The 23497-nt window shown below is 43.5% G+C and overlaps 1 protein-coding gene across 3 annotated transcripts in view; it reads right to left on the minus strand.

Moving 5' to 3' along the window:
- Positions 1-23497, minus strand: part of FAM184A (family with sequence similarity 184 member A) — a 106924-nt gene that overhangs the window by 39698 nt on the left and 43729 nt on the right. For all 3 annotated transcript variants that reach the window (XM_040965232.1, XM_040965234.1, XM_040965233.1), the window contains 6 exons: positions 22537-22718; positions 15715-15912; positions 11739-11861; positions 4730-4891; positions 2539-2660; positions 2093-2243 (listed from right to left, as the gene is read on the minus strand). In XM_040965232.1, coding sequence (XP_040821166.1) covers positions 2093-2243; positions 2539-2660; positions 4730-4891; positions 11739-11861; positions 15715-15912; positions 22537-22718 — 938 coding nt within the window. The remainder of the gene's footprint in view (positions 1-2092; positions 2244-2538; positions 2661-4729; positions 4892-11738; positions 11862-15714; positions 15913-22536; positions 22719-23497) is intronic.

Consider the following 23497-nt stretch of genomic DNA (forward strand, 5'->3'; position numbering starts at 1 on the left):
GCCCTCTGTACAATGCGATCAACTAAGTCCACTCAGCACTTCTGGCTGAAAACTCAGGCAGACTTGTGGGGTTATTTTTTATTTTTATTATGCAACAGAATGAATTAAAACTTCCTGGATAAACAACTTGTTGTTGTTTTCTTTAAAAAAAATTGTTTTGTATTGGAAAGGTAGATTTACAGAGAGAAGGAGAGACAGAGCACAATGCTCCATCTGCCAGTATACCCCGCAAGCGGGCACAAGAGTCAGAACTGAGCTGATCTGAAGCCACGAGTCAAAAGCCTCCTCCAGGTCTCCCACGCAGGTGCAGGGTCCCTAGACTTTGGGCCGTCCTTTACTGCCTTCCCAGATCACAAGAAGGGAGCTAGAAGGGAAGTGAAGCATCCAGGACAGGAACTGGCACCCATGTGGGATCCTGGTGTGTGCAAGGTAAGGAGTTTAGCCACTAGGTCATGGCACTAGGCCCTGGATGCACAACTTGTAATGCATGGGCCTGAAGCAGGAAGGTAAAGTGATTGTAGAAAGGGCAACCAGTAAGCAATGCTAACACGGTATCCACTTCTACTTGGAGTGATTTCCTTGTTCTTATTTTTGTCTGAATTTCAAAGATTTTAAATGATTTTTTTTAAAGATTTATTTTTATTATTTTTTTTATTGGAAAGGCAGATATACAGAGAGGAGAGACAGAGAGGAACATCTTCCCGTCCAATGATTCACTCCCCAAGTGAGCGCAACGGCCAATGCTGTGCCAATCCAAACCCAGGAGCCTCTTCCGGGTCTCCCACGCGGGTGCAGGATCCCAAAGCTTTGGGCCGTCCTCGACTGCTTTCCCGGACCACAGGCAGGGAGCTGGAAGGGAAGTGGGGCTGCTGGGATAGAACCGGCGCCCATATGGGATCCCGGGCATGCAAGGCGACGACCTTAACCACTGCGCCACTGCGCCGGGCCCAGATTTCAAATGATTTTACAAAAGTTTAAACACAGAAGACTGTCTTCTCCCCTTCCACAGTAACATCAAAATGATGAGCCAGAAGATGAGAGCTGCCTCTATTTATATATATATATATATTTATATATAGAGATAGATTTATATATATATATATATATATATAAGTATATATATATATATATATTTCTTCCTGGCATTATATATATATATAGGTTTATATATATATAGATTCATATATATATAAAAATTAGATTTTATAGATTTATATATATCTATATATATATAATCTATATATATATAAAATGCCAGGCAGAAACTGGCAAGCCCTAAGCCTTCCTGACAGATACTGCATTTGTGTACCTGCATAATAAAGTATCTCGTAAGAAGCCTACCCCACTTATTTAGAAATTCATCATGATCACAAATAGATGGATAATGGCAGCACTAATTACTGTACTGTTTCTTGTCCAAGTTCTACACTTGCTTATTAACTGGTGACTCATCAGTTAGTTCTGTTTAATTACCAGCTTTGCAGAATGTCAAGACTTCACACATTTAGAACTTGTATAAATGAGTTAAAGTATGAAAGTTCTTTCAATTATAATTATACACGATATAAGGAGAGCATGACAAAGAAGAAATTTAGAAACACCTTTGTCTTGTATGTAAAATCTCTTCTCTAAGGGACTTAGGCATTCTAAAGCACAACAAGCAATAAATACCCCACTGGTGACACAGGAAATAGAATGTTCACTCTGAGGGAGCAACTTAGGCTACCAGGACATGCTGACACATTTTATCCGCTGTTGCCCAAATGCTGTTCACTCACCTGAGAAAGGATTTTATCTTTTCCAAAAATAGGTAACTTTCTTATTTAAAACCTAATACATTCATTTACAAATATTAAACTAAAAAACTATAAATTCTCAGTATCTAGTACTGCCCATATAACAATGTTTAGGCAATGTTCCACAGATTTATGAATGCCTCTTAGATTTTATGCATTTCTAAAAATTTTATTTTCCACCCAAGAAATTATTTTCTGGGGAACAAAATACAGTAAGTTAGCAGTGTTCTACCGAACTTCCCTTGTGAGGGGATGCAAATGACATGAACTTCCATGATGTGTGGATTATTAATTACCTGGTTTAAGAGGTCTTCTACTTTCTTCTGCCATGAATCCCTGGCTGCATTTTTTTCTCGCTCTTTTAACTGTAAAAGTTGAGACATTGCTGATTTTTTATCCTCTTCATGTTGAAGCCTTAACTCTTCACGAAGTTTAGAACACTCATGTCTAAAATAAAATAAATGCTTTTTACTTTGTAATGAAGTATTCCCCTCAGGAACTGAACTACAACTGTTCGCAGGTCTTCTAGCACTTGATTAATCTGCTTCACAAATCTGTGAGCAAACACGCCTTCTGAGCTTAGATTTGTTCTGTATCTTATGTTCAAGGAGAGAAACATCTAAATGTAAGGGAAAAGAAGTCTCCAATTTCTCTGCACCTAATCATTCAAAACACTGCTGCTATGTCCTGAGCAACACAATGGCTGTGCTGCTGTGACCACATTGCAGGGTCAAGACTGTACCTTAGATTTTCAGTCCACTTGACTTCTAGGTCGTGGGCCATTTTGTCCACTCTGAATTTCTCTTCCTCCTTCATGGCAGCAAGTGTTTCTTCATGCTGTTGCCTCTCTTGTTCTAGCTCAGCCTGAAAAAGAAAAAAGCCTTCCCAATGAAGAGGCTCTTCAAAAGCAAAGACACTGCTGGTTAGCTCAGATCACTAGAATGCTTGCATCATAATTTTTAAATTCTTACAGCACAATGAATGGCAACCTGGAAGTATACAGAGCATATTTTATTGTTTTAAATGTCCTTAGATAAACTGTTTAATTAAGCACTATTGTTAATTAAGCACAAATTATTTAAATCATCTTGTTAAAATATATGTATTTATTTATTTATTTGGAAGAGTTTTACAGAAAGAGAAAGCAGAAAGAGACAAAGCTCTTCCACCTGTTGGTGTACTTCCCAAAGGGCCAGCACGGCTGGGCGAGACTGAAGCCAGGACCTTCTTCTAGGTCTGCCAATTGGATGCAGGGATCCAAGCACTTGGGCCATCCTCTGCTGCTTTCCCAGGCAGCTGGAATGGAAGTGGAACAGCCAAGACCAGTGCCCATATGGAATGCAGATGCTGTAGGCGGTGGCTTAACCAACTATATCACAATATCAGTCCCAAGTATTAATCATCTTAATTAAACTTTTAATTTCATGATAACATAACAACAAAATATACTGTATAAACAAAGGCTATTCAGATGCACTGAGAGTTACACAGGTATGCTATTTGTTCATTACAATTATCTCCCACTAACATGATTAAATGACTGAAATTTAGGTTACTGAATTTTCATTATATAACTTCAAGCCAGCGTTTCAAGCGTTTATTATTACAGTGATATAATACATATGAAATAATCTTAAATTTACATAAATCAACTTGCTCTCTAAAGCCTGGGGCTGATGGTGACCTCTTTGGACAACTCTGGCAGCAATGGGCCTCTGCCAACATTTATTATTTATCATTCTGCTAAGCACAATGCTGTTAATTGGTTTATCTTAATTTAAAAAAATGATATTTAGTATCATCTCCACTCTTCCTTCATCACACAATGAAGAAATCTAGATTTTGCCTAAATTACATATTAAGTGATGGAACCAAATTTACCACCTGATTTCAGAGCCTGTACTGCACACTTCACTCTGAAGGAATATTAACTCCCTGACCACTATTCTATAGTTGGACAGATTTTCTTCCTGATTTTCTAAGGCAGTGTACATTTTTATCAGGTTCCTTGAGAATGTGATGGGAAAGATCCCTCCTGTAATTTGTGGATCACTGATAAGAACACAGTTGGTACCCTCTTATATCAGTAGAACAAATCGCACGCACCAAGTGCTGCAAGTTGAATTATGGTCCCAGAAAAGATACAAAAACTTAACTCCCTCATCAGTCAGAAAGTGACCTCACTTAAGATAAGGTTAGTGCAGATGCATTTATTTAAGGTGAAATCATACTGCAGCAGGGTAGGCCCTGATTCCATCAGGACAATTATCCTTATAAGAATAAGATGTGGGCCCAGCGTGGTGGTCTAGCAGCTAAAGTCCTCATCTTGAAAGCACCGGGATCACATAAGGGCGTCGGTTCTAATCCTGGCAGCCCCACTTCCCATCCAGCTCCCTGCTTGTGGCCTGGGAAAGCAGTAGAGGATGGTCCAAAGCCTTGGGACCCCGCACCCATGTGGGAGAACCGGAAGAGCTCTTGGCTCCTGGCTTTGGATAGGTGCAGCTCTGGCCGTTGGGGTCACTTGGGGAGTGAATCAATGAATGGAAGATCTTCCTGTCTCTCCCCATCTCTGTATAATTGACTTTGCAATAAAAACAAATCTTAAAAAAAAAAAAAGAATAAGATGTAAAGACAGAGGATTAAAATCACGCTGCCAAACGTCAAGGACTTCCTGGGCAGAAGCTGGAAAAGGCAAAGAAGGATCACTCCCTAGAAGGCTTGGAGTGATCATGGCCCTGCCAACATCTTGATTTCTAGCCTCCAGGCTGTGACAACAATACGCTCCTTTAGTTCTACATCACCCAGTCTGTAGTCCTTTTTTACAGCAGTCTTGGAACCCAACACGCTTACTATATACGGCATGATATTTAAATAAGCCTTTAAGCAATGTGGTTAAGCTATAATTTTATTGCAGAGTAGGATTAGGGATTTACCTCCACATTTAACAGAGCATCTTTGGTCTCCTTTAGCCTGCCTTTGGTCAAGGCCAACTCATTCTGAAGTCTTTCCTGGGAGTCCTGGAGACTGACGATCAGTCCTTCAGCAGAGCCAAGACCTTGCTCACTTTTGCTTACCAGATCTTGGAGACGGCCAATCTGTAAGGAAATTGGAGTCCTTTTAACACATTTCACTGCAGTAGAGCCGCAAAAGTTTCATGGTTTCTTCTCAAAGTGTTTTCTTTGGTTATAATTCTTGGATGAACATTGCTAGATAAATTTGAGGAGACACTCAAATAATCACAAGAGCCTTATCATGACTTGTGTTTTGAGGACTTTCACAGTTATGATTTCTTTCTTAGGGGACAAAGTATCAAGAAATGGCTATATCTCTTAACCTCTGGGTATAATAGAGGGAATTTCCAATTCTTTTTTTTTTTTTTTTTTTTGGGAATTTCCAATTCTATCATATAATAAAAACCTTTGCAAAAGAACTGAAGCAAGACAATCAAATCAAAGGCAGAAAAAATTTTTTTGAAATAATTCATTATAATTTACATTTATTTACATTTATTTAAGAGTCAGAGAAGAGGGCAGAAAGAGATTCAAGCCAAGAACTGGCCTGGCATGATGGGCCAGTGGGTAAATTCTCACGTTGCACATTCCAGAATTCCCTAATGTGTGCCAGTTCATGTCCTAGCTACTCCACTTCCCATTCAGCCTGTGGCCTGGGAAAGCACTTTTGGACGGCCCAAGGTTTTGGGACTCTGCACCTGTGTGGGAGACCTGGAAAAGACTCCTGCCTTTGGATGGGCTCAGCGCCAGCTGTTGTGAACACTTAGGGAGTGAATCAGTGGTGGACAAAAGATCTTTCTCTCTGTCTCTCCTTCTTTCTGTAAATCTTCCTTTCCAATAAAAACAAATAACTCTTTTAAAAAATACAAATCCAATAACTGGGACCTAAACCCAAGCCTCTCATGTTAGTGTTAGGAACCCAATACTTAAGCAATCACTACTGCCTCATAGGGTCCACAATGGCAGTATACTGAAATAAGGAGCACAATCAGAACTTTCAATTTCAAGCATGTAATCGGTCATAAAACTCACAAAACCAATCTGAGTAAGCTTCAAAATTTTTTTCATACACATCACAACTTCCTTAATTTTTATTTTTTTGTGAAGATTTGTTCATTTTTATTGGAAAGGCAGATATACAGAGAGAAGCAGATACAGAGAGAAAGATCTGTGTACTGGTTCACTCCCAAAGTGGTCCAACAACAATGGTAGCTGAGCCAATTTGAAACCACCAGCCAGGAACCTCCCCCAATCCTACCCCAGGTGCAGGTTCCAAGGCTTTGGACCATCCCTGACTGCTTTCCCAGGCTGCAAGTAGGGAGTTGGAAGGGAAGTAGAGCAGCTGGGACATGAACCGGCATCCATATGGAATATCCATGCGAAGTGGTGATTTAGCAACTGGATTATTACGCCGGGCCCCACACTACAACTTTTAATGATAATATAATCAAGGTTTAAAGTCATTTCAATGTCATACAACTATTCCAGAAAATAACTGAGGTAATACATTCTGCTTTATATTCTGAGGTTGGTACAAGGTTGACTTAAAAATCAGAAATGTAATGGTATGCAAAAAGAAAAATACTGTCTTTCTTGAACCCAAGTCCCCAAGCTCAAACCCAATATTAGCAAGTAGTATTTAACATTATATCAAACTATATCATGCAAACACATTTCAACAACATGGCATTCTGCAGGTTCCACCCAAAATAGGTCCAGGTAGCCCCCAGATGTAATGGCCAGCAGATCAAGAACGCCATTAGCCACACAAGAGGCGCCATTTGGTATAGGCTGTCAAAGGCTTTGACACTGCAGGGACAAAAGCAAGCTGTGCTAAATCACAGTCTAATGGAATTATGATTCCTTATGAAGGACTAGATTATCGTAGCAACATGAGGAAAGTCTGTCAGGGGTGGGAGTTTGGGGGAGAATCCCAGTCTATATAAATTGTACCATAAAATTCCAGAATTCAAAATAAAAAATTCAACAAAAAAAAGTAAGCTGTGCATGTGCTGAGCTGGGAGCAAATTTACCGAAATCCAAAATTTCGACTCTGGTATCTTATGAAGCCCTCAGACATAACAGCAAGCAGGTTCTGGCAAGATCAGCACCACCAGGAACTGAGCTATTTAGGACACCGGGTGTCTCTCTAATCCTGGGAACTGCTCTCTAATTGGAAATGACAGCAACGTTGTACAGACAATGGTACAGCCTCAAGACAGTCACAGGAGGTGGATAGTGGTGAGCCCAGCCCTGGGGCTTTGGAGACTGTGGGAGAAGTTTAACACAAGAGCCCAGACAGATCTAAAGCTCCCTGGAAGGAGTGCAAGGGTGACTGCAAACAAAAAGCTGTGTACCAACTGCAGAAAGTAAAACTGAGTTGCAGATCTGTGGAGGACACAGCTCAGAAACCTGCCCTAAGGAGAATCTGATAACCAGAAGTACAATGACCAAGAGCAAAAGAAGAGACAAAGACACAATTAATATTACTGGAGACTCTCCTGCAAAGGACAAAAGCCCTTGCCAATCTCAGAGTTGAATGAGGAATATATCAAGAAAATGGATACAGAATTCAAAATACTTGTTATAAAGCTTATTATCAACAATGAGAAGCACATACAGAAGGTCAAGGAATTTAAGGAGTATCACACAGGAAATAGCAACAGTGAAACAAAATCAAGTTGAGTTATTGGCAATGAAGGACACAACAGGGCAATTCAGTGGAAAGTCTCCACAATAGAATGAAGGAGGCTGAAGAAAGAATCTCAGAATTGGAAGATATTCTTCCCACATGGAGAAACAATCAAAAAGCTGGAAGTAGAGCTGGGTCAAGCTAAAAGAAGTATTCAAGAATTAACAGACATATTAAAAGGCCAAATGTAAGAGTTATGGAAGTTCCAGAAGGGGCAGAAAAAGAAACTGGGTTTAAAAAATGTATTTCATAAAATAGTAGAGCAAAATTTCCCTAATCTGGAGAAAGAATTGGGAAACAACATCCAGGAGGGACACAGACTCCCAACAGGGTTGACCAAAAGTGATCTTCACCATGACACATGATATTCAAGCTCTCTTCAATCATGAAAATCACATGAAAACTTAAATTCACAGTTATCCTCTCACAGACACCTCTACAGGCCAGAAGAGAATGGAGTGACATATTCCAGATTCTAAAAGCAAAAAAGTGTTGGCTTAGAATAATGTACCCAACAAAGTTTTCCTTTGTCTTTCAAAACGAAACAAATTTCTTCCACAGTAAAGCAAAGTTAAAAGAACATGCCTCTTCCAAACCAGCCCTACAAATGATACTAAGATATTCTCTTGACAGAGAAGAACAGTGCCCACCAAAACCAAAGGCAAATGCAAAGAACATCCCAGTAAAATAACAATAGAAGACTAAATCAATGAACAACTCATTGCTAAAATAACAGAACCAAATTACCACCCAAACATGTTAACCATAAATGTAAATGGCTTAAACTCATGAAAAAAAATCTTAGATTAGTAGACTGAATTAAAAGAAACCTACTTATTGCCTATAGGAAACACAACTCTCCAACAAAAATCAGTGGAAACCATATTGCATTGATTTTGATGTCTTTGTTTTTGTTTTCATTTCTTCAAAACAGTTTTTTTTTCTGATTAAATTCTTTACTGATTCACAGATCATACAGTAGCATCCTTTTCTTCAAAAAGGAACTTGATTTTCTTTTTTATTTCTTCAGCAACACACAAGTCACTCAGTAGCATGTTATTTAACATTATGGCGTTACAAATTTCTATTTTTATTACTGTTGTTGATTTTGTTTTGTAGCTTTTCATTTAAGGGGATGTATAGTAACTGTGTAATGGAGACTATCATATCCAGCATATCCAGATTTGATATCCAGTCTATTATATCCAACACAGTAAGCAACTCTACTTCCAGATCAAAGATGGATTCCCAACGAAACTGTTATATATATTTTGACAACAGGATACTGGACTCTGCCACTGTCCATGTCTGCATTGATGGACTTATGACTATTTATGAAGAACTACTGTAACAATATAGAGGAACTCAGTGCCAAGAATGGATTTGAGGAAAGGGTAAAGGGAAATCCCAGGGCCTATGGAACTGCCTTACAAAATAATGATAATGATAATAATAATAATAATAAATATATGCATATATATATCATGCCTAACCAAGAATTATTTTTAAAGCTCAAATTTTCATTTAAAAAACTTCATAAGAGGCTATGAAGAAGAGCAAGAGTGAAATAAAGCATGGAACACTCCATTTGCTGGTTCTCTCCAAATGTCCTCAACAGTCCCTGGCTGGGGCCAAAGCAGGGAGCTGGAAGTCCACCCAGGTCTCCCACGTGGGTGACAGGGATCTAGTCATGTGTGATATCACTACTGTCCATCAGGGTCTGCTTTAGCAGAAGCTACAGTTGAAAGTCAGGGGAAGGCACCAACCCCAGGCACTCTGTGGACCACTGTGGCCATTTTAACTGCTGGGACAAAGGCCCATCTCAAATATGTAAAAACTGATTACTATAATATACATTAACAAATTATAGGGAAATACATTAATAAACAAAAAAATTAACTTTGTTTTTCAATTTGGAAATTAGTGTTAAAAAATCAAAGGCTCTCCTAGCACTGATAAAAGGGTTTTCACAAAGGAAAACATTGGAGAAGCACCACAACTAACTGTGAAATGCTGGTAACCTTGGGAAACAAAGTAAGAACACGGATGATCTTTGGAGATTCTATTCAGCAAAACAGGACAAGCAAAAAGACATCGAAGACTAAGTAAAGGCAGAAGCATGTGGAAGTATGGGCAGAGAAATTCTTGGGCAGCTGCTGCAAAGTGGCCGCAAAGTAATAGTAAGGTGCCAAGACCTAAATGACAGTGCAGCCAGAGGGAAAGTAAGTTCTATGTTTACTAAAATCCTTCTCAGTGAGATGAGGATATCTGGGTTGGAGGAATACTAAAATATTTGGAACTAAGAAAGGAACCCTGAGGGGCCTGCCTGAGCAGCACAGATGGTCACTAAATTGTCTGTTAACTGCAAGTAGGACACACTAACTAGGGCCATGTGTCGCTGAGAGAGGAGTGGACACGAGACCAGCAAGAATCGCAGACACCAGGGTCGGCAGCTGGGATGACACCTTCTATCTCCTCCTTCCCTCCCTGTGCAGCAGAGGGCCTTTCTTTGGATTTAATGTTTCAAGAACACAAAAGAACATGAAAGGCAGATTATCAGCCTGCCAGGGCACCTGTGTTTGGAGATGACGAGAAAGCAGGAGTTAGAGGCTGTTAGTGAAGGCCACCCTAGCGAGCGGGGGACGGCCGACAAGATGAGATCTTGTGAAAAGCAAGAGCTGTCTTTGTAGAACAACGCACAACTGGAAGAACTGGGAAGGAAGTAGGGGCTGATGGCAGACAGGCTATGCTAGGGCATGATCTCAACAGGCAGGGGGAGACAAAGTGAAAGAACAAATTAACACAATCTTTCAAATGGCTTTACATTTGTTTCATCCACAATTTTTCAAAGGTTTGTGATGTTTCTTTGTGTTATTTTCTCAATCTTCCCTTTTCCAGGCTAAACTCTAATATTTTCGTGTTAAAGAGTGCTTTAAATTTAGAATGGGTGAGGGTTGTTCAGGCTTAGCTGCCAAGCATCAGCTGGAAGAAGCTAGCAATGGGGGCTAATTCTGTCAAGTTAAATCACAGAACCACCTGGAAAGAGCATAATCCGGGAGTGGGAGAGGCCTGGGAGGGAAATAGTGGGCTCCTCTCTCTGGGGTTACCACTCCCATGGGAGGGCACGAAAACTAGGCCAGGGGCTGGGATGGCTACACAGAGAGGCACCCAACAACATCCGTGAGGGCTGGATTGTTGAGCTGGTTAGCTGGAATTAGGATTTAATACCCACTGACATGTGTGAGAGTAGAAGGGGATGTGGGACAGACTGGACTAGCCTGCTGCACATACTGGCAAGCCAGGGTAGGGGGCGGGCCTGGTGCGGGTTATTGTGGGTTGCTCTGACTAGGCTGCAGCTCCCACTGGTTTATGCGAGGGCCCAGTGTGTGCTGGGCAGAACCAGGCTGGACTGCAACACCCACTGGTTCCAGTGAAAGTCAGGGCTGGAAACAGAACAGACCCAGCAATTGCAACCACCAGCTGATCAGGGCAATGAACTGTGCCGGGCCCTGTACTGGCAAGTACACACAGAAATCTGACCTGGGAACACCTCAGACAAAGTTTCTTTGAGGATCTCCCAAATCGAGCTTTCCGGACTCAGAACCCTAATCATGAAAAGACAGAGGACAGAACAAGTCAACAGCCACCTCAGCTACATGTTGAAAGTGAAAAACTAGGCAAATGGAGACTCTAAGATGGACTATGTCAATCAGTGGATTCTTCAACGACCTCACCATGCTTGGAATGGTGGGAGTGGCAGTGATTCATAACTGTTGAACTATCAAAAGCACTTGACAAGATCCTCGGAGCATGCCCTACATCCGGGACCTGGGATGGGTGGGAGACTGGATGGGTTTCTCCCTTAATATCCCCATTTTCCTCAGATACATAAAGGAAACAATATGGAAATAATAGTTTTACCCACTTTCCTGTAGCCCTTGAACCTTTTTATCCCAATTATGTGAAGACTGTCAAAAAAAAAAAGAGTACTTTAGTTGTCACTGTCTAGAACTTGTGAAATATCTGGGTTGACAGCTGGTTGAGTGCTTTTGGCAGAATGGTTTAACCTCTGGCACATAATTAAAGTGTTAGGACAAATTCAGGATTAATTCAAGTTTGTTGACTATTTTCACTCCAAATGTCACATTCCGTGCTTCTCAACCTTGTGTGCAATGCAATCAGAGCAGGTGACTCTCATTAATGCATTTAAATGCAGGTGAAAAGCAAACACATCCTTGCCTCCTGGTTGGCTGTGCTCAGCTTGCCTTCCAGAACTTCCTTCAGGTTTTCGAGCTCAAGTTGGAGCTGCTTCCTATCCTCTTCTAGGTGTAGCTTCTCCTTTTTATATTGTTCTTCCAACTCCTTAGAAAAAGAAATTGTCTTTAATTAATGAATTTGCCAACATTGTATATTTTAAAAAATCTAAGAAAAAGGTTATTCTGTCTTTTTTTTTTTTTTTTAAAAAAGCATTTATTTACTTAAAAGGTGGAGTTAAAGACAGACAGGGAGCTGGTGGTTTACTGCTCAGTTGCCACAACAGCTGTGCTGGGCCAGCCTGGAACTATACTGGGGTCTCCCGCATGGATGGCAGGGCACAAGGACTTGGGCCATATTCTGATGCTTTCCCAGGTGTGTTAGCTGGGAGCTGGGTCAGAAATTGAGCAGCTGGGACTCAAACCAGTGCCCATATGATAAAAATAATCTGATGAGACATAAAAATCTGTATCTTTAGAATTCCTTTGTATTTACATAAAAATCAAAGTACATTATCATTTCTGGAACTCAATCATCCAGTACTAGAACCTAGAAGAGAATTACAATAGCACCAAATTAAGGCATCTGAAGAGCAGAACCAGTAAAATTAATACCCACTGAAGACCAAGCACAAGTTTCTAGGCAGACTGCTTCATTCTTGAGATACTAAGGCAATATGACATGTGCCTCCACACTATAAATTCATCGTAGCACATAACGAAAGAATACTAAGAGCAGACATACATGCAGAGACAGGAGTAAAATGAGGAATTAATAATGTCTAGCTCAGTGGGAAAACCTTTAGAGAGGCAGCAATTCCCAGGACCAGCCTGAAGAAGTGTACAAAGAGGTGAAGTGGTGGAGCAGGAGCAGAGCTCAGTATTGTAGAAAAGGCATACTCTAAACAGCACGGAGGTTCCAGGGAAGCAGGGCAGGTTTCCAGCAGTTCAATGTTCCCCTAGTCTTTGACTTGGGAGTAGCAACAATACAGTTCCCTGTCAGGGGACCCTGAAACAAACCCAGCTTTGATGATTTGCTGTGACTCACAGGCATCAGTGTCTAATCACGTTTGGGACATCTGGGAAAAATTCTGCAGGACATCAGGCCGGGCTTCCAGGAGCCCTCTCACACAGGACCTGCGTAATTCCTTCGGCAAGTGTGACGGCTCATGTGAAATGCTGTTATCTGCTAGGGTAGTTACGAGGCGCTCAGGTCCCAGGTTTTTGCTTGGTTTTGTTTTAACTGTATCTTTTTCTTGGCACCAAAATTCCAGATCCCCAAAAGAAAACAGGTATTCATCACAAGCCACACTGCATACATTAACAGTTCAGCACTGTGAGCCACTGCTTATTCTTGCTGTATTAACTCTTTCACATATACCAGCTTTCAGACTGGAGGGGTGATAGAGTTACCACGGGAAGTGTAGAACAAGTGGTAAATAATAAGGTGAGCGAAAGTCATCTTCAGCTAAAGTTTCTCTAAAAGCTAATTTGACGTTAGAGAAAGACAACCGTGGAAAAGGAAAGGTTTCCACTGCAGCTTAGACAGCAGCTAACCAGGACAGACAGAAACGAAGCAGCAAGCTTCTAAATACATCCACATACAAGAAATCTCATTTCACCTGCTTTTTGGCAACCATGACTTAAGAGAAAGACTATAAGACAGGTAAGCAGCTAAAGCAGGTTTTTATGTAGTTTGAAAATTAAAATTTAATCAGGTGAGTGGAAGATCAGGAGTGAAGCAATGAAGTAATAATGACACTGATGAAATATGCCTTGATTCTAGCTTTTAAATTATATAGAAATAAAGGAAGGTGAAGGCAGGACACATGCAATTTAAATATGCCAATACTAGAAGCAGCAGCCAAAGTGGAAAAAAAAAAGATGTAGAAATGAAAAACAGTAATTAAAAGAGAGCTAGGAAGAATTTACAAAAGTAGCAGCTAGGGCCCGGCGCGGTGGCGCAAGTGGCGCAAGTGGTTAAAGGTCCTCGCCTTGTACTCCCGGGATCCCATATGGGCGCCGGTTCTAATCCCGGCAGCCCCGCTTCCCTTCCAGCTCCCTGCCTGTGGCCTGGGAAAGCAGTCGAGGACGGCCCAAAGCTTTGGGAACCTGCACCCACGTGGGAGACCCGGAAGAGGCTCCTGGCTTCGGATCGGCATAGCATCGGCCCGTTGCGCTCACTTGGGGAGTGAATCATCGGATGGAAGATCTTCCTCTCTGTCTCTCCTCTCTGTACATCTGCCTTTCCAATAACAAAATAATAAAAATAAATCTTTAAAAAAAAAAAAAAAAAACAAAAGTAGCAGCTACCACCAGACAGCTCAGTACAAAACACCTTAAACATTTGGTGCATGCATCTGGAGCCCCTAAGCACACACATACACCATGTAATTAAAGTTGCAGAACTGGTCCTAGAATAGTACAGTGAGCTGGCAAAGAGAAAACTGTAATCACGATCTTCAGAAAATAATTATGCGCCATTAAATTTTGTCTCTGATTGCATAAACATCGAGGAGTAAGTTTAGAAAGTTGTAACATTATAACAACAAATTTTACTTGAATTTTAAATTAAGTTTATTTAGTTTTAAATGTTTTTCCAACAAGTCCCCATCAGAAAAACACATAATGAAGCAGGAAGTCACAATTTCCATCCTGTCTTGTCTACTTGTAAGGTTTGTTATGCTGAGTAAATCGAGCAGGTTTATTAAACCTATCTCACCATCTACCTAATAATGATACAAATGTCTAAGCCTTAAGGATTAGGCAGTGTAAAAAGAAAGCCTTTTGTCAATTGTAAAGTGCTACTATGTGAACCACATAACAACCATCATTAATCAGCATCTATGTGGTACTGAAATGCCTTGGGACCTGCGAGAGCTAGGATCTAAGTCCAAAGCTGACTGTTTTGCAAGCTGCATGTGCCTGTGTACAGCTCTCTTCAGTGAGTGAGGCAGTACAATCAAACCAACAGCAGGGTCTGAGGACTAAATGGAATGATACAAGCCAAACATGCCTGGCATGTCTGGCTTGCAGCAGGAGGTGGTAATCCCTAATATTTATTTATCACCATATGCTTGGGCATGGCTGGGAACTCAACACTTGTTCTCAGTTAGGTCTCGCAGGAACACTCTTGAGACAGAACAAATCTTTCTGGCAGATGGGCAGCCTTAGCAGAGCTCTGGGGGAAGCCCAGGTTGGCTAGACATTATGTTCCTTCAAAGACACATTAGTGTCTGTCACATGCTGCCAATAGCAAGCTGAGTACTTGGAGAAGAAAACAAGCAAAAAACATAAGGGGGGGCCCGGCGCGGTGGCGCAAGTGGTTAAAGGTCCTCACCTTGCACGCCCGGGATCCCATATGGGCACCGGTTCTAATCCCGGCAGCCCCGCTTCCCTTCCAGCTCCCTGCCTGTGGCCTGGGAAAGCAGTCGAGGACAGCCCAAGGCTTTGGGACCCTGCACCCGTGTGGGAGACCCGGAAGAGGCTCCTGGCTTCGGATTAGCATAGTATCGGCCCGTTGTGCTCACTTGGGGAGTGAATCATCGGATGGAAGATCTTCCTCTCTGTCTCTCCTCTCTGTATATCCGCCTTTCCAATGAAAAAATAATAGAAATAAATCTTTAAAAAAAAAAAAACATAAGGGAAGGAAACTATCCACAAGACATGATGTGGTGCAACTAGCTTGGGCTTCCAGTGGAGCACGCTTATTTCACTGTGTTACAAAGAGCTCAGGATCCAGAAAGTGTTCCCATGATGCCTTACATCAAATGGCAGCATCCCCAATCAGCTCAACAGAATGCATCTCATGTTAAGAACTTGAATGTTTTTTACCCTCTGAACCATGATTTAAAGAATGGCTTCACAAAAGCAGTCCTCAAAATGATCCAAATCATTGCACCTCAACAGAGGTCACACTGGACCATTACAGAAATTCCATTAATTTACAAATTTTTACTCACCATTTGCAGCTTTTTCTTGTCCCTGATTGCATTACTGTGGACAGCCTCAATTGCCATATGGTGCTTCAAAGCTAATTCTTCCAAAGTCTTAGAATGGGCCTCGTTTAATTGAGTCACCTCCCCTTCCAATCTGTTTTGCAGGTTTTTAAGTTCCATTTCATAAAATTCTTTCTGGGTTCTTTTCGCATCATTTACTTTCTAGAATTAAAACAAGATCAATAATTGGTACCTGCTTTTTTCATTATTGCTGTTAGTATTTCTGAATAGCCTAAAAATACGCAAACTTGAATGAATCAAGTGCTAAGGAAACTAGACTCAGAAACTTGAGAATAAGTACAAGGTATTTTCAGAATAAACAGAAGGGAGCAAACAAAACCAAAAAGTCTATTTTAGTTTGGGGATTTATTTATCTATTTATTTGATTTATTTAAAAGGCAGAATGACAAAGAAGGTGAGCAAGAGAGAGAGAGAGAAACTTCACCTGCTAATTTATTCCCCAAATAAATGCCACTGCTAGGCTAAAGCAAAGAGCAGGAATGCAATCTAAGCCTTCCACATGGGCAGCAAGGGCCCAGGTACTTGGGCCATCTTCCACTGCCTCCACAGGAACATGTGCAAGAAGCTGGGCAGGAAACACAGCACTCTAAGTGGGATTCCAACATGAGATGAGATTCACAAGTGGCAGCTTAACCCCCGACACTTCTCTAATACTGGCCCCCCAAATAAAAAAATCATAAACCAAGAGATAAAACACTTCATTATTGGGTTAGAACAAAAGTGAATTAACTCCCCAGCTGTAGGCAACTGCCTAAGTTGCCTTGTACCTAGGCAAATGTTATACTGCTGGGAGAAAAGCAGCTGGTAGCAGGTGGGTACTCTGGAACTGTTCATGCCAAATTTGTGTAACTATACCAGTATGCCAGCATAGTTGTTTATTTTTATTTATTTGTTTTTAAAAGGATAAGTGGGGAACTCTAGGTCAGGACACATGACCCTGGCCCCCAGGCGAGAGGAGGTGAAAGAGGGGAGGGTTCCATACTGTCCCAGGAAAGGGGGTCTGAGAACATATTAGAGTGAGAAGGGCTGTAGGCAAGTCTGGTAGGGAGTGAATGACTTCTGGGGTCTTCCACAGACTGAGCTACTGCACTTACAGGTAGGTGAAGGAGCTGAGATACAGTGGTTTAGAAGGGGAGAACCAGAGGGCGTATCAGGATCAGACCAAGGCATCTGCCCACGGGGGAGAGCAAAACAGTATTTGCCACCACCTGATGGCATGCACAGAAGCTGAGAATTGAGGGCATGCCTGGCTAAGTTAGGCTGCAGTACCAGCCCACGAGTTTTGGAATAGGGTGAGCCATGCCAGGTTGGGTTGCAGCACTCACTAGAATGTGAGAGAAAGAGGTCTAGGGACAGATTCTGTAGGGAGCTGTGGGCTTGCCTCCGTGGAACTGCAGCACACACCAGTTTACATGGAGAGCTGGGGTTAATGATGGACTGAGCCAGACTGGACCAGAGAACCCACCTGACACTTGTGAGGGCTGAGGCTGGAAGGAGACTGGGCAGGAACAGTCCACAGCATCCAATGGCATATGTGAACGCTGGGACTAAGGGCAGACCATGCTAGGGAGGGCTGCTACTCTTGCTGCCACTCATGATATCCAGGCCTGGGATTAGTCCTGGTAGAGGAACTTGGGAAACTCTCTTATGCCTTCTAGCAACTCCCACTGGTGCTGGAGATGGGCCAGGACAGGCATGTCTGCAGTATCTGTCAGTGCTTGTGCGTGCAGGGTATGGTGATAGGCTGGGCTGGACCAGGACTCAACACTCACTGGCACACAGGAGAGCCAGGACAGGGTATGTGCCATGCCTAGCTGGCTGGCTGCAATACCCACCAACAAGAGCTGAGATTGCAGATGGGCCCTGCCAGGCACTTGCAAGCCCTGGGGCTGTGAATGGGTGTGATAGGATACTGGAACTCTTAGAACTCCCAGCTTAGCCTGTTTTCCCACTGGTGAATACAAGAGCTGGAGCTGTGGGCAGAGCAGGCTGGGGCTCCAGCACTCATCAGCATACATGTGGGCTGGGACTGGGAGCAGGCCAGACTGGGTTGGGCTTTAGTACCCACTGTTAATCATAGGAACCAAGATGGGTGAGGGATAGTTCAGGCTAGGTTACAGCACCTACTGTTCCACATGAGGGATTGGTTTAGGGGTAGGCTATAGCACCCACAGGTGAGAGCTAGAATCCACATAAGCCAATCAGGCTAGACCACAGTACAAACCAGTACTGGGGACTGTTCATATAAGTCTGGGTACGTACAAGATCTGTTGCTGGGAGTGGACCTGTTAGGGGAATGTGCAAATTCCCTGCAAGGCTGTATCTCCCACTGGTGAATACAAAAGCTGTGGCTGGGAGCAGGCTAGTGCAGGTTGGTTTGCAGCACCCGTTGGCACATGTGTGATGTGGGTCTAGGGCAAGCCAGGTAGGGTCAGTCCACAGCATACACTGGCATGAATGGAAGCCAGGACAAGGTACAAGCCAGACCGGGTTGAACCACAATATCAGTTCACATAGGGCTGGGGATTGGCCATAGTGGGCTAGGCTAATGCACTCAACAGCAAGAGCCAGGAATGGGCATGGGCCAAGCTGAGCCAGATTGTAGTACCTACTGGCAAATGCCAAGTCTGGGGGCAGACCACCTCAGACTAGGCCAAAGCCTGGGCTGACACGTGCAAGACCTGGGACTAGGAGTGAGCAGGTCAGGAAACTCCAAGACCCCCTTGCTGGGCCACTGCTTCCCCTGGTGAGCATGACAGCTGGGATGGGGGCAGCCAGGCTATGGGTGGGCCAGGCTGAGATAGGCATGCACAAGATCAGGATGGGTATGGGTCAGCTGGGCAAGGCTGCAGCTCCAGCTGGAAAGTGTTGGGATTTAAGTGCAAGTCATATCAAGCAAGACTGAAGTACCCCCTGGCAGGTTTAATATCTGGGACTGGAAACATGCCTGGAACAGGAACTGTAAGCACTCCCTTGCCAGGCTGTATCTATCACTGGAGAGCAGGAGAACCAGGGTTGGGCATGGGAAAACCTAGATATGGCAAAGGCAACTGTCGGCATAAGTGAGGACTGGGTATGAAGGCAGATAGAGCTGAGTTAAGTCATAGCACCCCAAAGGTGTGCACAAGAGCTAAATGGGCTACAGGCTGGGCTGAACTAGGATGCAACAAGGGCTGGCAAATGCAAAAACCAGAGCTGTGAAGGTGGGTCTGGTGGTGGTTATTGGAGGTCACCCAGACCTGGCCATGGCAGCAAGGAAAATGCAAGAGAATCGGATGTGTGGCAGGCTGACTAGGATGCATGATATGGGGCTGGGGCAGAGCTGTCCAGGCAGCTGTATCAACTGGTATGTGCATTGGCTGCTGCAGATAACAGAGCACACCTGACCCTGCACTGGTTGGCACACACAAGAGTCACGGCTGAGGTCACTCTAGGCAAGGTTTCTAGAAAGCTGTATTCAGAGCCTGGCCACAGGGAAAATCACAGCATGAGTAGCCCAGTCTTGGAGTACATGTATTGGCACGTGGCCTTCTCATTTGCTGAAGTCTCTGAGGTGGACAGTAGGGGGGACATGACAGTCAGTAAGCTCAACTGGGCCAGTAGGGGATGTCAGCTGCCTTATCATAAGGATGAAAAGCAAAACAAGTTGGACAACTTTCCTGGTCAAGTTTTGCAGCATGTTCCTGGGGTCCGTGGATGCCCTGAGGTGGACTTTCTCAGCTAATAGAAAGATTTTTCTCAACACAGTAGCAATGAAATCAACAGTGTGTCAGAATTATCAAAACCACTCAAGTGACACCCTCAGAACATTCTTCCCCACAGTAGGGTTCTAAGGCAGCATCTAAGACAGCAAGGCAAGACCTCCCCACCCTCCTCTCCTATGGATACTAGGAAAAAGAAAGGACTGAAACATTTGTTTAACGCACTTTCCTAGGAGTCTGAGCTCCCCACCCTACTCAGAGGTCAGGTTTGTGTGAGCCAGGGACACCAAGCCACAGTGTCTAAGGCAGAGGTCGGGACAGGTGAGGGCCTGAGCCAAACTGAGTCACAGCAACCACTGCATGCACATGATCTAAGGCTGAGAGCAGGCCCAGTTGGGAGCTAAGGGGACACCCTAGCTGGGTTGAGTTTCCCACCAAGGGGCGTGTGGGCTTGAATGGGGGCTGCGCTCTGATCAGGATACGGTTGTAGTCTCCCTTGGCACAAGTGTGGACTGGGACTGGACGCACCAAGCCGGGCCAGACTCCAACACCATCTGGTGTTCTGGAGGACTACGGTAGATGTGGGTTGGACTAGGCCAGGTCTCAGCTCTTACTTAGCCATGTGTGAGCAGTATGGGGGTATGGAAGAGCCTTGGCTGGGCTGAAACATACATCCAACAGTAAGAACAAGAATGGGTTGAAGGCCAGCAAGGAAAAGCCACTGCTCCTGCTAGGACAGGAGGTAAACTGAGTAGAGCTGGCTCACGGACCCCCTGGTATGCACAAAATCTGGCATTGGGAGAGGTTCTGATGGAGGAGCCTGGGCAACTCCTCTGGCAGGACACAGTCCCTGCAGGTAAGCGCAAGAAGCATGATAGGAAACAGCCCAAAATAGGCCATGGAAAGTTTCCGACTGGCATACATTTGGCATGGGTCGGGGCAGACCAGGCTGAATAAGCTCATGTCATCCACTGGCAAATCCAAGCACCAGAACAGAGTGTGGGTCGAGCCAGGTTCGATTGCGACAAAAACCAGTGCACAATACGAATGCCAAGGTGAGGTTACCTGTACCAGATGTGACCACAGTGTCCAACCAGAACACGTGAGAACCAGGAATAAAGGGGGCGGAGCTGGCAGGGCGATTATGAAGGGGTTCCCTTACTGGACAGCTACTCCCACAGGAGAGCATGAGCTGGGATGGGGGCAGACCAGAATAAGCAGAGCTACAACAACGTGCGCCTCATGTAGATTAGATCAGGGAAAAGTCAGGTTGGGCTGACTGTTCCTACTGGTGCAAACAAAACTTAGAATGGGTGAGGGTTGTTTGGGCTTAGCCAAGCATCAGCTGGAAGAAGCTAGCAATGGGGGCTAATTCTGTCAAGTTAAATCATAGAACCACCTGGAAAGAGCATAATCCGGGAGTGGGAGAGGCCTGGGAGGGAAATAGTGGGCTCCTCTCTCTGGGGTTACCACTCCCATGGGAGGGCACGAAAACTAGGCCAGGGGCTGGGATGGCTACACAGAGAGGCACCCAACAACATCCGTGAGGGCTGGATTGTTGAGCTGGTTAGCTGGAACTAGGATTTAATACTCTCACACATTGGCATGTGTGAGAGTAGAAGGGGATGTGGGACAGACTGGACTAGTCTGCTACTAATACTGGCACGCCAGGGTAGGGGGCGGGCCTGGTGCGGGTTATTGTGGGTTGCTCTGACTAGGCTGCAGCTCCCACTGGTTTATGCGAGGGCCCAGTGTGTGCTGGGCAGAACCAGGCTGGACTGCAACACCCACTGGTTCCAGTGGAAGTCAGGGCTGGAAACAGAACAGATCCAGCAATTGCAACCACCAGCTGATCAGGGCAATGAACTGTGCCGGGCCCTGTACTGGCAAGTACACACAGGAATCTGACCTGGGAACACCTCAGACAAAGTTTCTTTGGGGATCTCCCAAATCGAGCTTTCCGGACTCAGAACCCTAATCATGAAAAGACAGAGGACAGAACAAGTCAACAGCCACCTCAGCTACATGTTGAAAGTGAAAAACTAGGCAAACGGAGACTCTAAGATGGACTATGTCAATCAGTGGATTCTTCAACGACCTCACCATGCTTGGAATGGTGAGAGTGGCAGTGATTCATAACTGTTGAACTATCAAAAGCACTTGACAAGACCCTCGGAGCATGCCCTACATCCGGGACCTGGGATGGGTGGGAGACTGGATGGGGTTTCTCCCTTAATATCCCCATTTCCCTCAGATACATAAAGGAAACAATATGGAAATAATAGTTTTACCCACTTTCCTGTAGCCCTTGAACCTTTTTATCCCAATTAACTATGTAAAGATTGTAAAAAATATAATAAAAAATGGAAAATAGGGCCCGGCGCGGTGGCGCAAGTGGTTAAGTCCTCGCCTTGCACGCCCGGGATCCCATATGGGCGCCGGTTCTAATCCCGGCAGCCCCGCTTCCCTTCCAGCTCCCTGCCTGTGGCCCGGGAAAGCAGTTGAGGACGGCCCAAAGCTTTGGGACCCTGCACCCGCGTGGGAGACCCGAAGAGGCTCCTGGCTTCGGATCGGCATAGTATCGGCCCGTTGCGCTCACTTGGGGAGTGAATCATCGGACAGAAGATCTTCCTCTCTGTCTCTCCTCTCTGTATATCCGCCTTTCCAATGAAAAAATAATAAAAATAAATCTTTAAAAAAAAAAAATGGAAAATAATAAAAGTGTGAAAGATATATATATTATTTATAGATTCATTTACAGATTAACCATAAATGTATACACCACTGAATTAACAGTTTACTCAATTTCTAACTTGGAAAACGTTGAAATTATGTTCCTTGTATCACAGATTATTGTATACATATTTTGGACATATCTGTGATAAGGGATAGTTTAACTTTACATAATTTTTTAAAAATAATAACAAATAAACAAAACAACTATAAGAGCAGTAATGCTGCTGCAGAGTAAGAGTAATCATTCCAAACACACCAACTCTGCTGTCGGATGAACAGCCCGTCGCTTCCTTCCCGTTCTCAGGAGGGATGAGGCATCACTCCTCACCTGCTCCAGTTCCAGAATCTGCTGCTTTTGTTCTTCATCCAGACTTCGAGTTTTGCTTTGCAGAAAAGCTCTTTCCTCTTCAAGCTGAGACAATCTCTCGTTGGCTCTTGATTTTTCTGATTCTAAATCTTTGATCGTAACCTCCTGGGTCATCTGAGTTGCTTGAAGCATTCCAATGTGACCTATGCCCCCAAAAGAAAATTTACTTAGCTGAGAAAAGTCAATTGTTCTGTGATGCAAAACAGTTTATATTTAATAACATAAAAGTTTCATGGTGAGATCCACCCTTCCAGCTTACACTAACATACAGTCCTCAACCATCAACCACACTAACCAGCCTGTGCAGTTCCTGTTTTGTTTCACTTTGCTTTTAAATACAACTCCTATCTCATTGGGGTTTTGTACCCTCTGGATTTTGTCTTCCAATTCCCTCTACCTACTTAGTCCTTGATAAACACCATTCTACTATTTGCTTTTGCGTTTCTATTGTTTCATACTCCAGGTATAAGGGAAAAAATGTTTTTCTAGCCCTGGCTTGTTTCACTCTAGTACAATGTTCTCCAGTTCCATCCATTTTGTCACAAATGATGCAATGTCTTCCTTTTTAAAGTCATTTTTCTGTTAGTGACTAAGTTATTAGTGGTTTTACATACTATTAATATAGAAAAACATACTCCTAAAATAAAAATAAGCAATAATTTGCTTATCTAATGATTAAATGCTTTGATGTTCAAGTCCTTAAACAAATTTACTGTCCAACTAACTGTTTTAAAGATTTATTTTTACTTGCAAATCAGAGATACAGAATGAAAAGGAAAGAAAGCAAGAGAGAAATCTTCCATTTGCTGGGTCACTCCCCAAATGACTGCAACACCAGAGCTGAGCTGCTCCAAAGCTGAAAGCCAGGAGCTTCTTCCACATGCATGCAGGAGCCCGAGGTCTTGGGCCATCCTCCATTGCT

Source organism: Ochotona curzoniae, unplaced genomic scaffold (genome assembly GCF_017591425.1).
Source record: "Ochotona curzoniae isolate NIBS_2020 unplaced genomic scaffold, NIBS_Ocur_1.0 scaffold_3890, whole genome shotgun sequence".
Classification (NCBI taxonomy): Eukaryota; Metazoa; Chordata; class Mammalia; order Lagomorpha; family Ochotonidae; genus Ochotona; species Ochotona curzoniae.